Consider the following 14,022-nt stretch of genomic DNA (forward strand, 5'->3'; position numbering starts at 1 on the left):
CAATTTAGCGATTTTATATATGAAATATATAAAATGTCTATTTATTATTTACCATATTAGGTAGCCTACTATGTTAGGTGTGCAAACTCACACAATGACACAAATCATAAAAAAAAGTTTCTTTATTTTGGAGATCTTTTTTTAAAACAGAATCTAAAACGGTAGGGATTAAGCCAAAGGAAGGTTGTAACTCTTTTTGTTTTTTATCCACGAACTTCCATGTAATGTTTGAATTGTGAGGACGCAGGTGAGATCATTTTTCAAGAGACACTCAAATAAATCACATGCGCTGCGTATGCAACATCTATAAGTCATGTAAAACAATTTACTGCAAACTGAAATAAATATACTTTGTAATTGGATGTTTTAAGAGATTATTTACATAATTTGTGATTATTTTGTGTAAAATTAAGAATTTTGCAGGATCGAAAAAAAAATTGCGACTGTTGCTTTTGCGCTGGATTCAGCAATCGAGGAATCGTGAAAAACTAGGGGGTCTGATTATCTTCCATATTGAACGATAACGATATATATTTCTATACAAGATGTTAATGCTTCCAGATTTAAAAGAGACAATGACAAAGCCAGAAAAATTAGAGGGTCCATTAAATGGCATAACATATTATCAACCGATAAATTTATAGTGGCAGAAAATTCGGTACATCTCTAATATCAACACACTTTTAGATTCCCATTGTTGTTTCTGCTGTGTGATTGGCTCTTAGATCAATATAGAGTAAAAAAGTCCAAAGCTTATTGTCATCTACATAAATTTTTATTTTGATTTGATATAATATCGTTTATCGGCTCAGCTCTAATTCATAATACAACAAATCAGGCTAAAACTAATCACTTACTGTGAAAGACTTTCCTGTACATATGTTCCCTGTCCAGACAGATGAAGCAGGCGCAGACTTTGTGCAGGTGTGGATGTTGGCAAGTGCTCTGAAACACTGCTGTCGGCCTTGGTGCCTGTTATAGTCAACATGTTCCAATAAAAACAAAAGAAAAAAATAATTAGGTAAGAATAGGCAACAAAAATAGAGTTTGAGTTTGTTTATTTATTGCCACATCAGCAACTCGTGGCTATTTCATGGCAAGATCCATATAGATAAAACATATTACATGATAATAAATTCTTATCTAAATGATAGCGAATAAATAAATAAAAATGACAAATTTATATATATATATATATATATATATATATATATATATATATATATATATATATATATATATATATATATATATATATATATATATATATATATATATTCAAAAATTTTACATTAGATAAAATTTTGCAGTTCATTTTGTGATAAATCACTTAAAATTCATCCTGATGATACATTTTTGTAACAAAAATAGAGAGTGGAAAACAAAACAACACACCATTAGTCTCCTTTTCAAACATGTCATCCTGAGAAGAAACAAGCACATCCTCTTCATCTTCTTGACTGTCAGGTAACTGAGAGTGCAGTATCGCCTGAATACTGAGCTTTCTGCTTTCACCATCCTGAGACTTTGAAGGACAGCTTGAAGTGACTTCTGACCTAAAACACCACCACAATTAAATTCTTAAAATGAAAAGGAAAAACAATAAATGTCAAGTATAAATGTCATAGTTTGGTAAAACTGCCCAATTACGTCAAATTAATATTTCCAGACATACTGAAAGCACCCCAGCATTATGTCCACTATTCATAATCAATGAAGCCTGAATGTTTATTATGATAAACTTGCTTATGTTTTTTCCCCAAGTAATTAATTAGTAATTAATGAAAAAGATTCTTGCCCTGCTAAATTTCCATCCTGGTTAGATAAAACCCTTTCAGAAGTTTTCAACACACCTGAAAGACAAAAAACAGAAACGCATTAAAATATGATATAAACTAACAGGCAGAAGAGCAGCAGAATTTAAACATACATTGGCTGGTTGGTTTCTGAATGTCTTTTTGATTGGCTGGAGCTCCATCCAGGTCATCTTCCTCAAAGACACCCTGGCTCTCAGACAGCTCCAAAAGACCAAACTGGGACATCTCCTCTGTGATCAGACCAACACAACTGTTCATTTATTCTGTCAAGCATTTTATCAGTAAAACACACTGTTGGTGGAAGACATTATTGTATAAAGTGAATTAGCATGGTGACACTATTTTGTACATGTAGGCATTTAAAATCATTCAATGATTCAATATAGCAAGATAATGAACATGCACAATATTGATATTGAGGGCACTGTGGTAATAATACCATGAATAATTATTAGAGTGTCTTTTAAAAATATTCAAATTCTTGTATTTGCAGTGGTTGTTCATCACAGCATTAAATTCCTAAAGGTTTAGGCTATTTATTTTCAAACATAACTTTTTACACGTTAATCTGACATATTATGTTGAAATTTCTGTGACTACTCTATGTTTTGCAGTATACTGTACATTTTGTACAATATACTGTTTTGCATCTGCACAACTCTGGTTTGCACTCCTTACCAAGCGCCGTTAAGTGTAACTGTATTGTTTACAAATTAGTTTTTTTACTTATATTTTTAGATTATTTGCGTAATTGTATTTATTGTAATTCTTTTTTAAAATTCTACTTTTTGTATTAATATTATGTTAGGCACCCAGGGTCTGAGAGTAACGCAATTTCAATTTTCTGTATGTCCTGTACATGTGGTTGAATTGACAATAAAGCTGACTTTGACTTGACTATTTATAATCCTTTTGTTAGTTAACTCTGTTCAGTAAGGCTCCATTGTTATCGTCAATGCTAAAGTCGATTTAATGATATTAGGCCTGAGCAATATCTTGTTTGAACATTGATATCAAACTTTTTTTATAATTTACAGAATGATGACCATGTATTTTACATTTGATTGTTCAATTTCTTTAGATGAATACTGTTAGACTCCCCAGAAAACCATAAAGGACTGTTTATTTATTTATTTTTGCTTGTAATTTATTATAATTTATGCAGACACACTGCATAAAAAGACTTGATCATCCCAGTAGGTCTAAATTTGTGAATTTTTTTTCAAATAGAGGCATTCGAATCATCTTGTGAAACACTCATATTGCGGCAAAACAAAATATCACAATATAAAATTTTTCAAATATTATGTAGCCCTAAACGACATCTACAGAAGCAATTATTAATATTGGATGATGTTAAAGAGTCATAAAACACCAAAATGCATGTTTTGAGATGTTGACAGTCATATATATATCCCACGTTGCTAGAAACTCTATTAGGACACATATATTTAGCTAAAGAGTGAAAATTGGTTGTTTTTGCATTGTTTAGAGCAAATTCCTTCTTCCAGTTTAAAAAAAAATTGAAGCAACGTCATGGCCATGCAATCAACGTGCAAATTCAAGATTAGCGATTGAGTTTTCAGCACATCTGTTCATTAATTCATGAGAAAGACTTGGTTCGAACCAATCAGCACGCTCTATTATGAATGAGATGCATAAAATATAATTCATAAAAAGTAAAAACGCAAAAATTAATGTAAAAAAAACTAAACTTGAAAAAAATAATAATAAAAATGAAAGAAACAAAAAAAAAATAATACAAAATTACTCAAATTAAACCTACAATTAAAGTGGAAAAACCCTAAATAAATTCTTTTTCTAAATATTAAAGCTTTATACAACTTCATATTAAGAAAAAACATGTATTTTACCATGTGTCTCTGTACAGTGTGTGGTTGAGTTAGCCTCAGACTCCATGTTCTCCGTTACAGTTCTGCATGAAAAAAATTACAAACTCATTAGATTAAAAAAATAATAACTACCATAACCTTCTTATTACAATAAAATACATCTCTCATCATCTGCCTAATGTTTGAGTACCTTTTAGGAAGAGAGCAAACTTCAAACACTTGACTATGCTCAGTAGCTGTTGAACCTAGGTTGGTCTGCAAATTGTCTGAAACAAATTTAAAAACACCATTTTGTCAAGCATGCAAACAAATAAAAAGTAAGATCCCCTGTCCATGATGTAATAAACCTACCTGAATGGGCTGTATTGTCACCCTTATCAATCTGACTGCTAGTTTGTAAACAGCGACTTTTAGTAGGGGAAGAAATCAGCTCCTGCAAAGGCAAATGTATCAGTTTGAGGAGGTTTGAATGAAGCTTTACTCATACACATTTGATATCTCACCAGCACTGGGCTCTGTGATGTGGGCTGCAGGTTGGAGAGGCGGCGTGCGAGGAGGGCACAGTAGCTGGTGTCAGGATCGTCCTCCAGGGCCACACTGTCAGGCTGAGAGTCCTCAACTATGAGGCAGGGGTTCTCTGTCTGAGGAAAACTTGAATCAAGATCACTCTCACCAGGATCCATAAGGATGCGACAGGGTTAGCAGATGTCTACATACACAGGGATTAAAGAGGAGGGTTAGAGCAGAAAGATGTCCTGAAATAAGCTGAGGATCAGTTCACGCCTGCTATTAAAAACAGGGTATATACAGGAATCAGAGAGTGAAATTCAAACATTTTAAGACCTTTTAAACCACATTTCAATCGGAAACACTGGCGAGATTTTAAACTACAATATATTTACTAAATATTATTGTAAGAAATTCATCCAAAACTAAATCATTATTCATATACTGAATAAAAATCTATTAAATCTAGCTAATTCAGCAGGTTGGCACTAATAGAACTGCAGAAATAATGATGTTGCCTTGATTACTGCAGTAAACAAAGCAGCATGCTGTCAAATCTAGCAGGATATTATTGATTTCATAAAATACACAGCATCCTGATATTCGCAGATTTAATTCAGGCAAACTTTAGCATACAACCATACGTTGCATAAACAAAAATGTTATACAATTTAACACCTTGCAAAATAGTATTTAAGACATTTTAATACTTTTTAAGGGCCTTAAATTTCTCTGATTTATCAACTTTTAATACTTTTTAAGACCCCATGGACACCCTGAAGAAGATGCGTTTTTCCCCATGGACACCCTGAAGAAGAGAGTGAATGGGCTGAGAAATGTTGTTAATATGGACCTCAGGCTGGTCAATAACGCATTCGACTGGATTTCACTTGTCATGTGAACACATGTAGGTGAATGCATTCAAACTAGGGCTGCACGATATTGGAAAATCTGACAATGCAATATTTCATTTTGCTGCAATTTATATTGCGATATGAATTCAATTTCGGCAGACGACTTGAATATGAATGAAATGGAATGAAATCATTCATTTGGATTGGAATTATCATGTAGAGGAGTGAATCAAAGAAACTGCAAGAATAAATAAATAAGAAAGCAAAGATAAAAGCTAAATAAGTAGTCAGATATTCAGGTACAGTAATACGATACAATATTATCATAATATTTTGTCCCCGTTAATGATAATCACGATATCACAAGAAAACCATTCACAACTCCACATTGCAGATGCTGCTATGTGACTATTGCGAATGCATGCACTGCAATGTTGATACTAAAACGATATAATATCCAGCCCTAATTCAAACAGCCGCTAAACATCAACATCTCTCTGCCTCCTGAGATGATTCATAAACGGAGTGGGACACTATGGAGAAAACAGATTTACACATTGTTGTTGATAATCTTAGGTTTTCTATTAGAGGCAAAAAATGAATTTGTAAAAATAAATAAAATGTTAGTAGTATGTTGTCTTACCAGTGAATGTTTTATTTCATGGGTAAAGTCTTTGAAGTGCTATTAATAACTTGATTCTATTCAAAGCAAAGATATACTTTCTATCCAAAGTGATAAAATAATTCAAACGCAAAATAATTTAACCGCAAGAAGAACATTTTTACTTTATTTAACTACTTTTGATATTCCTAAAAATTGTGGTAAATGAATTTAATGAAAGCAAGAATGAATGTACAGTTCAGAATGTACAGTTCAGGTCAGAATTATTAGCCCCCGTTTATTTTTTTCCCAATTTCTGTTTAACGGAGGGAAGATGTTTAAAACACATTTCTAATCATAATAGTTTTAATAACTCATTTCTAATAACTGATTTATTTTATCTTTGCCATGATGACAGTAAATAATATTTGACTAGATATTTTTCAAGACACTTCTATACAGCTTAAAGTGACATTTAAAGGCTTAACTAGGTTAATTATGTTAACTAGGCAAGTTAGGGTAAATAGGCAAGTTATTGTATGATGGTTTGTTCTGTAGACTATTGAAAAAAATATAGCTTAAAAGGGGCTAATAGTTTTGTCCTTAAAATGGTGTTTAAAAAATTTAAAATTGCGTTTATTCTAGCCGAAAAAAAAAAACAAATAAGACTTTCTCCAGAAGAAAAAATATTATTAGACATACTGTGAAAATTTCCTTGCTCTGTTAAACATCATTTGGGAAATATTTAAAAAAGAAGAAAAAAATAATAATCTAAGAGGTACTTCAACTGTACATGTTAAAACTGTAAAACAAAAAAATGTAGGAGTTGATATAACTAAGATATTAATATAATAGGCATGGGACGATAACCGGTTTCAAGGTTTATCACAGTTTCGTCATGGTTTTAAAACCACTAAAATTTTCTGTTATTACTGTTCCCACGGAATCTGTAAAGGTTTTTTGTGTGGTTTTTAAATGTGCTGTAAGGGCATCTGTGTTTTTGAAACTAATTAAGAGAGCAGAAGTCAATGATTAATTTTAATTATTTCGCCTGACATGTTTACTGTTCCAAATTATTAAAAATGTTTCCTAAAATAAAATGTATTTTGTTCAAAGTATTTTGTTTTTTTTACCCAGACATTTAAAAAGAACATTTTAGAGCAGCATTAGATTCTTAGATTAGATTAGATCTTAGATGATGTTCATTTCTTATATAATGTATAATATAGTCATAATTGTTTTATTAAAGGGAGTTAATAACTAATAAATGCAAGTTGTATTTTTTAAATTAACTTTAACATTTAACTATAGCTAGTTCTCACTGTTGTATTTAATGCATTAACTAACATTTACTAAAGGGACTTTATTGTAAAGTGCAATTTAATTTGTTTAAAACATTTGTTTATTTACTTTGAAGATGCAGTAAACAATACACCAAATACATTTTGGTTATAATACCTATTAAAGTAATATATTTTTTGCAGCTTAGGTAAATATCGTGATAAAAGCTACAACAGTTATTTGCAACAAGAATAGTTGATACCATTAGAAGTCTACATGCATTAGTGATGTAACAATTTACTATAAGTTTATTCGTTTTCAGTTACTAGTGGTCTAACAGATCACAAATCTCATGTTCGGATCACGTTATGGTTTACCGCAGTTTGGAAAAGTCAAGGTTTTAAAACAGCAAAAAAATTTCTGTTATACTGTACCTAAGGTATTTGAAAGGGGTTTTTATGTGTTTTTTAAATGTGCTGTAAAGGTATCTGTGATTTCTAAACTAATAAAGAGAACAGAAGTCAATGATTTATTTTTATTATTTAGCCTGACAAGTTTACTGCTCCAAAATATTTTAAATGTTTCCTAAAATAAAATATGTTGTGTTCAAAGGGGGGGAAAGTTTTTTTTTACCCAGAGACATTTAAAAACAAGATATTTAAGAGCAATAATCACAATACAGTGATACTGTGAAACCGTGATGTTTTTAACCAAGGTTATCATACTGCCAAAATCTCATACCGGCCCATGCCTAAATACAACCAAATAAGCATAACTGAAATAAAAAAAAACTATTATACTTTCATTAGTCAGTGCATAAGCAGCCTATTCACAAAGCATTTTTAATTCATCTGGTACTTTTAATAATTTATTTGACATTTTTTTGTAGGGGTTACATTATGAAAATAGTGCTTGTTGTCACAGCATTAGATTGAAAAATCACAATAAAAATGATACCCACTCACAGACCCTACCTCATGAGAGAAGTTGTTGAAAGTGGACAAAAGAAACACATTTAAATGCCTGGTGTGAACAGTAATGTGACTCAGTTGTCCACTTGTGATCAGGGGTCTGTTCTTCGTACGTGGATTACTCCGTTAGCTGGATTTGGTTATTGACGATTTGACATGATCCAGGTTCATTTCGTTCTTAAAAACTCATCCGAGACTTGTTGTCAAGCAACAGTTCTGGTAGCTCAAACCTGCTCAGAAGCAGCAGCTTATTTCATATAAACTGGATGAGATCGGGTCATTTCAAGCAAAAGTAATGCTGAAAGTACGTACGAAATGCTGATATTTTCATAGTTATATTTTATTAGGTATATATTACATTTAGATAAAAGTAAAAGACTGCTCCCCAAAGGGTTCAAAAAGAACATTTAATAATATGGACTTTTTATATACAAACGCTTACTATTTTAGAGTTCCAGCTTTAGTACAATTTGTGTATGATAATAGACAAGCACAACATTCCACTGTTTTTTTTTTTTTAAGGAAGGAATAATAATTTATGCAGTCATGCACATGTTTCACAGCTAATATGACGGTTGCAGACACCTTTAATGATTAAAAATGCTGTTTTGATGCAAAATTCATTTAAACAGCCATTTATTAATAAACATGAATAGGGCTACTGTAATAAAGAAAATCAGCTCTAAAAGTAAAACTAAATAAATTGCTAAATACTCTTGACACATGGACACATGAAAGTGTAACGACTGCAGCCCACAACAAATGTGGAAAGTTACTTCGTAATGCATATCATATTTAACAAACTACGACTTTTGTGTAATTTTGCTCGCATGGATAATTGATTATTAATCAGATGATGTCAGTACACTGCTGTGCCATCAGCCAATCGTTGCATTGCTGTTTTTTTTTTTTTTGAGGATCGATAGATCAGTCCTTTACAACACACACAGCGATCTCAGATCAGTTCATTCTGACATTTTAATCTGATTTGTGAATTTGTTTGTAGAACCAAATTTGCCAGAGATCAGTTATCAAGATTAACAGATCCAGGATCTGTCAAATCATCTTAGATCATTTAAGTGATGAACGAAGAACAGACCCCAGATCAAGATTTAATACAAGGTGTGAACAGGTTTTGAGTGAGGCATTTTGAACATAGTTTTAAAAAAAAAGATGGTGTCATGCATTTGACAGAGGATTTGCTTAGTGTATGCTTTGTCAAGCATCGTTTGCCCAGGCTAAAAGTGCTATATTCTGTTGAAGCGATTTTGGAGAAAGCTGGAAACTATAGTATTTTTTCTACTAGGTAACTCAGTGTTTACTGGTTTCCCGCTTTCTTCAAGATTTTTTTTTTGTGCAAAAATGTAATAAAGAAAACCACAAAGATTTGGGACCACTTGTTACCACTTCTTATAGTGAGCAAATTTTCCTTTTGTGGTTACCATAACTATGATTTAAGTGAACCCATGGTTAAATTTCATAAATAAATCAACAAGCATTACATTAATGTTTACAAAGAGTAAAAAAAATACTGTTATATAATAAACACAATAGACATAATGTTAGTTTTATATTCACACTTTGTTTCAGTGAAAACGTGTGACATGCTCCCTATATTGTTTACCATGCTACTTTGAATATTCAGTCATTGGCTGCTAATATGATTTTGCTTTTTATAATTAGCAAATAACACTTTTCTGAAATTATATTATTAAGGAGAAAGTCAGAATGAGCACATACAAAACCAACTTTACCTTAATATAAACACAATGTTGACAAGTAAATGCATTAACTAATTGTAAAATTGACTTTGTTTGTTGTGAACTATTACTGTGAAGTATTAGTAATACTAAGTAATATTAGTAAGTTGAAAAAAATATTTTTTAACCAAAAAGGCAAAAGTACTGTGCTCCAGTAGGTCAAAAATGTAACTATTCTGGATGGTGTATTTGTTTTTCAGCAAGGCCATGTGATGTGAACATGGCGGCGCCCATAAGGGGGCGGACTCTCTCCACGTAGAAAAATAGCAACTTCATCTCATGCGAGTTCATTTTGAAGTGTAGCAAAGCTTATGCAATTGAATGTTACTTTTGCATGCAATCCAAACTGCGAAAGATCAAATAAATCATGCTAATTTACATCATAAATAGCAATATTTCCTGCTGTCTTGACTACTCGAGCGGGCTAGAGCGACATCCCAACATGAAAACATCACTGCAAACAATCCTTACAGTACAATTATAGCAACCACAAAATCCACAAACGATCTGCTAAAACTGATTGAGGTAAACAAGTAGGCTTCCTCATGAAAAGCCTTTCCACAGCATCGCACAGAGAGTTTAAGCAGAGGCATGGAGCTAGTAAGCACTGCAGCTATTGTCTGAAAAGGCAGCAGTCCTTCCTATAATGCACAGGAAACATGTATAAGTCATAGATCTTACTTGCTGGATCCCTGGTAGGTGTTAATCCCTCTCAGCGAACGTGTGGCATTTTACAGTGCACGCACAGAACTTCTGTACAGTTTCACAGCCTAACCCTACAGAAGCTCTTACTTCGCGGCAAAACCCTTACTGAGATACTCACCGTTGATTGGCTACACGAGTTCTTGCCTCAACCGAACAGCTAGAAAGTCAGTTTTGGTTGGCTCAGGGGGAAGCTTGAGGCGGGGGTTGTTACTCTGCAGATAAGAGTTGCGCAGATGTTTAAAGGCCGCAGCGGATATATTGGTGTTTACCATTACCCAGATGGGGGAACACGTAAGTTAAAAGAAAACGTGTTTATAACCACAAGAGTGTTATTACTAAGGATTTTCTCAGCTTAAGGGGTTTGTTATAGTCACTTTATTTGACCTCCATTGAAATATTGCTAGTTCAACTGTATCAAAACACGCCCACTAAATGCAGAGCCTTTGTAAGGTACGCCCACTAAATATACAGTGGCTCTGCATTTAGTGGGCGTGTTTTGATACAGTGGAACTTTACTATATAAATACTGACATTACATATATACAGAGGTATATTACTTATATACGATCAATGGTGTAATTATTGGATAATCTAAGATCAAATTATAAGTGTAAGTATATAAAAATGTAAGGGACCATTGTTTTGTTTATATCCCTCAAAATGGTCTATATATATATATATATATATATATATATATATATATATATATATATATATATATATATATATATATATATATAGGCCCGTAGCCAGCAGTTATATGCCTCAATTTCTATTTAATTTTTAAATATAAATACTGCAATTTAGTGACATTTTAAACACTATTTTAGCTGAATTAGCTTGTCAGATGGTTGTCATAACCAAAGTTTTTTTTTAAAGGAGACGCAGTGGCGCAGTAGGTAGTGCTGTCGCCTCACAGCAAGAAGGTTGCTAGTTCGAGCCTCAGCTGGGTCAGTTGGCGTTTCTGTGTGGAGTTTGCATATTCTCCCTGCGTACGCGTGGGTTTCCTCCAGGTGCTCCAGTTTCCCCCACAGTCCAAAAACATGCAGTACAGGTAAATTGGGTAGGCTAAATTGTCCATAGTGTACGAGTGTGAATGAGTGTGTGGATGGATGTTTCCCAGAGATGGGTTGCGGCTGGAAGGGCATACGTTGCGTGAAACATGTGCTGGATAAGTTGGTGGTTCATTCCGCTGTGGTGACCACAGATTAATAAAGGGACTAAGCCAAAAAGAAAATGAATGAAGGAATGAACTTATTTTTAAAATACAAATTGTTTACATCATATATCTTAAGAAAAAATTGGAATCTGTTAATGTTTTTAAATTGTAACTGATTGTCCTTTGTTTTTATATATTAATTATTTTTTTAATTTATGTACAATTTCTAAACAATAACACTATTAATAACAATAACTGTATTGATTTTATTATTGGCAGTGGAGTAATAATAGTAGCCTAAATTAAACAAATTTGGGGAAAAATTAAATCAGGTGGTAATAAAAAACATTTAAATGATATTATTTCTTATCAAAGACCATTCCACAAATTTGTCTTTAAATGTGTGACTTTATATATATATATATATAATATATTATATATATATATATATATATATATATATATATATATATATATATATATATATATATATATATATATATATTATTATTATTATTATTATTATTATTATTATTATTAAAATAATTAAAATGCATTGATTTTAGGGTTGATTGAGTTTTTGTTTTTTTGTTTGTTTTTTGCATTTTTTTCTCCACTCATCATGGAGATTTCTCAAATGTCAAATGTTTGTTGTTATTGTTTTTGTTTTGGTTCTTCAGGCTTTCGTTGCTTTCATGGCCAATATGCACTTTTAGGCGTTTAGCATTATTCTGTCTCTAGTTTTTCTTTTAAATATATAATTTAAGCAAAATAATGCAAAAAAAAAAAAAAAACTGAACATACTTTTATCCAAGTAAAGAACTATATCAAACTTTTTGATATAATGAAATTAAGAACATATTATATTTTATTCAATCATACTATCTTGATCTTGTAAACAACTGATAATTGAATAAAGAAATAGGCATACGAACTCTTAAGGATAATCTAATAAAGAATAAATTCTTAAATTAGGCTTTTGTGTCACTATAACACTATCAAACCTGTCATACTTGCATCCCAGCATCTACTTAAATGCTCTAATTTACCTCTACAAAGTAAAGTATGTTTTAAAAATTCCCTGAAATGTCCTTATCAAAAAGCCAACAGCATCAGTTTGATCAAATGACCCATAAACCTGCTTCAGTGGTGTTGATCATCATCATGTATTGTGTTGCATCATGTATTTCATTGGATATAAGATGACATAATGCCGATTGACGGTCGCTTACTACATAAATATAATAAATATATATTCACATATCCTCTAAAATAAATAACACCACATTTCTTTACAAAAACATGACTGCTAACATCCCATATCGCATCGAACCCAGGTAAGACACACAACGACGCGTTATCCTCTATATAAGTGCTCACACGAGGAACCATTGTCAAATTGGACTAATAACGCCTCTATAACGCATTCTTTAAAATCATGCGTCTATCGGTCCGAAAGCATCGCGGAAGCACAAAATGCAAGTCACGGCGATGGCGACAGCTTACAAAAACGAGCTCATTACCTGAGAAACTGATCCTGTGCTAAACCGCAGGCTTGTCTGCTTCTGGAAGAAAGCAGGAAGAAAGGAAAGGTTGTGCGAGTCGATTATCTCTATGAAGATGATGGGGTGTGTATGTGTGTGTGTGTGGGATACATGGGTGTCACTTGACGGCTTTAGCATCTTTTGATATGCGCGCGCACGGTAATTAATAGAACTCAACATGGGCTATTTAAAAACAATTAGGAATAATGAAGAGACAAATGATTGCGTATGTTATTTGGACTGATTTATGCAAACCTGTCTCCTTGATTTTTAATATTTTTTATGGGTCCAATTTTAAATTAATTTAATAATTCAAAATACTAATGTTTTTTTTATTTACACATGAACAGTACATGTTCATTCATTCATTTATTTTCTTTTCGGCTTAGTCCCTTTATTAATCAGGGGTTGCCACAGTGGAATGAACCGCCAACTTATTCAGCATATGTTTTACGTAGCGGATGCCCTTCCAGCTGCAACCCATCACTGGGAAACACCCATACACTCATTCACACTCATACACTACGGACAATTTAGCTTTCCCAATTCACCTATATCGCATGTCTTTGGACTGTGGGGGAAACCGGAGAAAACCCACACAGACATGGGGAGAACATGAGCCAACTGAGCCAGCCGAGGCTCGAACCAAGAACGTTCTTGCTAACCCACTGTGTCACCTTGAGGCCCAACAGTAAATGTAAAGGAAACTATTTTTTTTTTTTTTGCATACAGTATTACAGCACACATATCAGATGGCTGGAAATGAAAAGAAAGGACATAGGCTAACATAATGCACACATTTTACACATGTTGGCAGATATCATTAATCTTAGATGTCAATAAGGGTCAGTGTATCTGTAAAGTGGACACCATCAAGAAACAAAAAAGTGGCAAGGATGGGACATTTATATAGAGGTGTAGGTCAATGGTGGCATATCTGGCTGGCATTTTGACATTCGTCTGATATTCT

The 14,022-nt window shown here is 32.6% G+C and overlaps 1 protein-coding gene across 3 annotated transcripts in view; it reads right to left on the reverse strand.

Moving 5' to 3' along the window:
- The window catches only part of tp53bp1 (tumor protein p53 binding protein, 1), a 40,070-nt gene extending 26,950 nt beyond the window's left edge, over nucleotides 1-13,120 (reverse strand). For 2 of the 3 annotated variants that reach the window (XM_056462067.1, XM_056462065.1), the window contains exons 1-9: nucleotides 10,326-10,451; nucleotides 4,174-4,379; nucleotides 4,022-4,103; nucleotides 3,861-3,936; nucleotides 3,692-3,753; nucleotides 1,931-2,047; nucleotides 1,799-1,853; nucleotides 1,396-1,556; nucleotides 858-972 (exon numbers count right to left, since the gene is read on the reverse strand). In XM_056462067.1, coding sequence (XP_056318042.1) covers nucleotides 858-972; nucleotides 1,396-1,556; nucleotides 1,799-1,853; nucleotides 1,931-2,047; nucleotides 3,692-3,753; nucleotides 3,861-3,936; nucleotides 4,022-4,103; nucleotides 4,174-4,353 — 848 coding nt within the window. In that variant the 5' untranslated portion in view covers nucleotides 4,354-4,379; nucleotides 10,326-10,451. Of the gene's footprint in view, nucleotides 1-857; nucleotides 973-1,395; nucleotides 1,557-1,798; nucleotides 1,854-1,930; nucleotides 2,048-3,691; nucleotides 3,754-3,860; nucleotides 3,937-4,021; nucleotides 4,104-4,173; nucleotides 4,380-10,325; nucleotides 10,452-13,031 lie in introns of those variants that run through there. The other variant, XM_056462066.1, reaches the window with a different exon arrangement.
- Nucleotides 13,121-14,022: the final 902 nt, after the last annotated feature.

This window comes from Danio aesculapii, chromosome 7 (genome assembly GCF_903798145.1).
Source record: "Danio aesculapii chromosome 7, fDanAes4.1, whole genome shotgun sequence".
Lineage (NCBI taxonomy): Eukaryota > Metazoa > Chordata > Actinopteri > Cypriniformes > Danionidae > Danio > Danio aesculapii.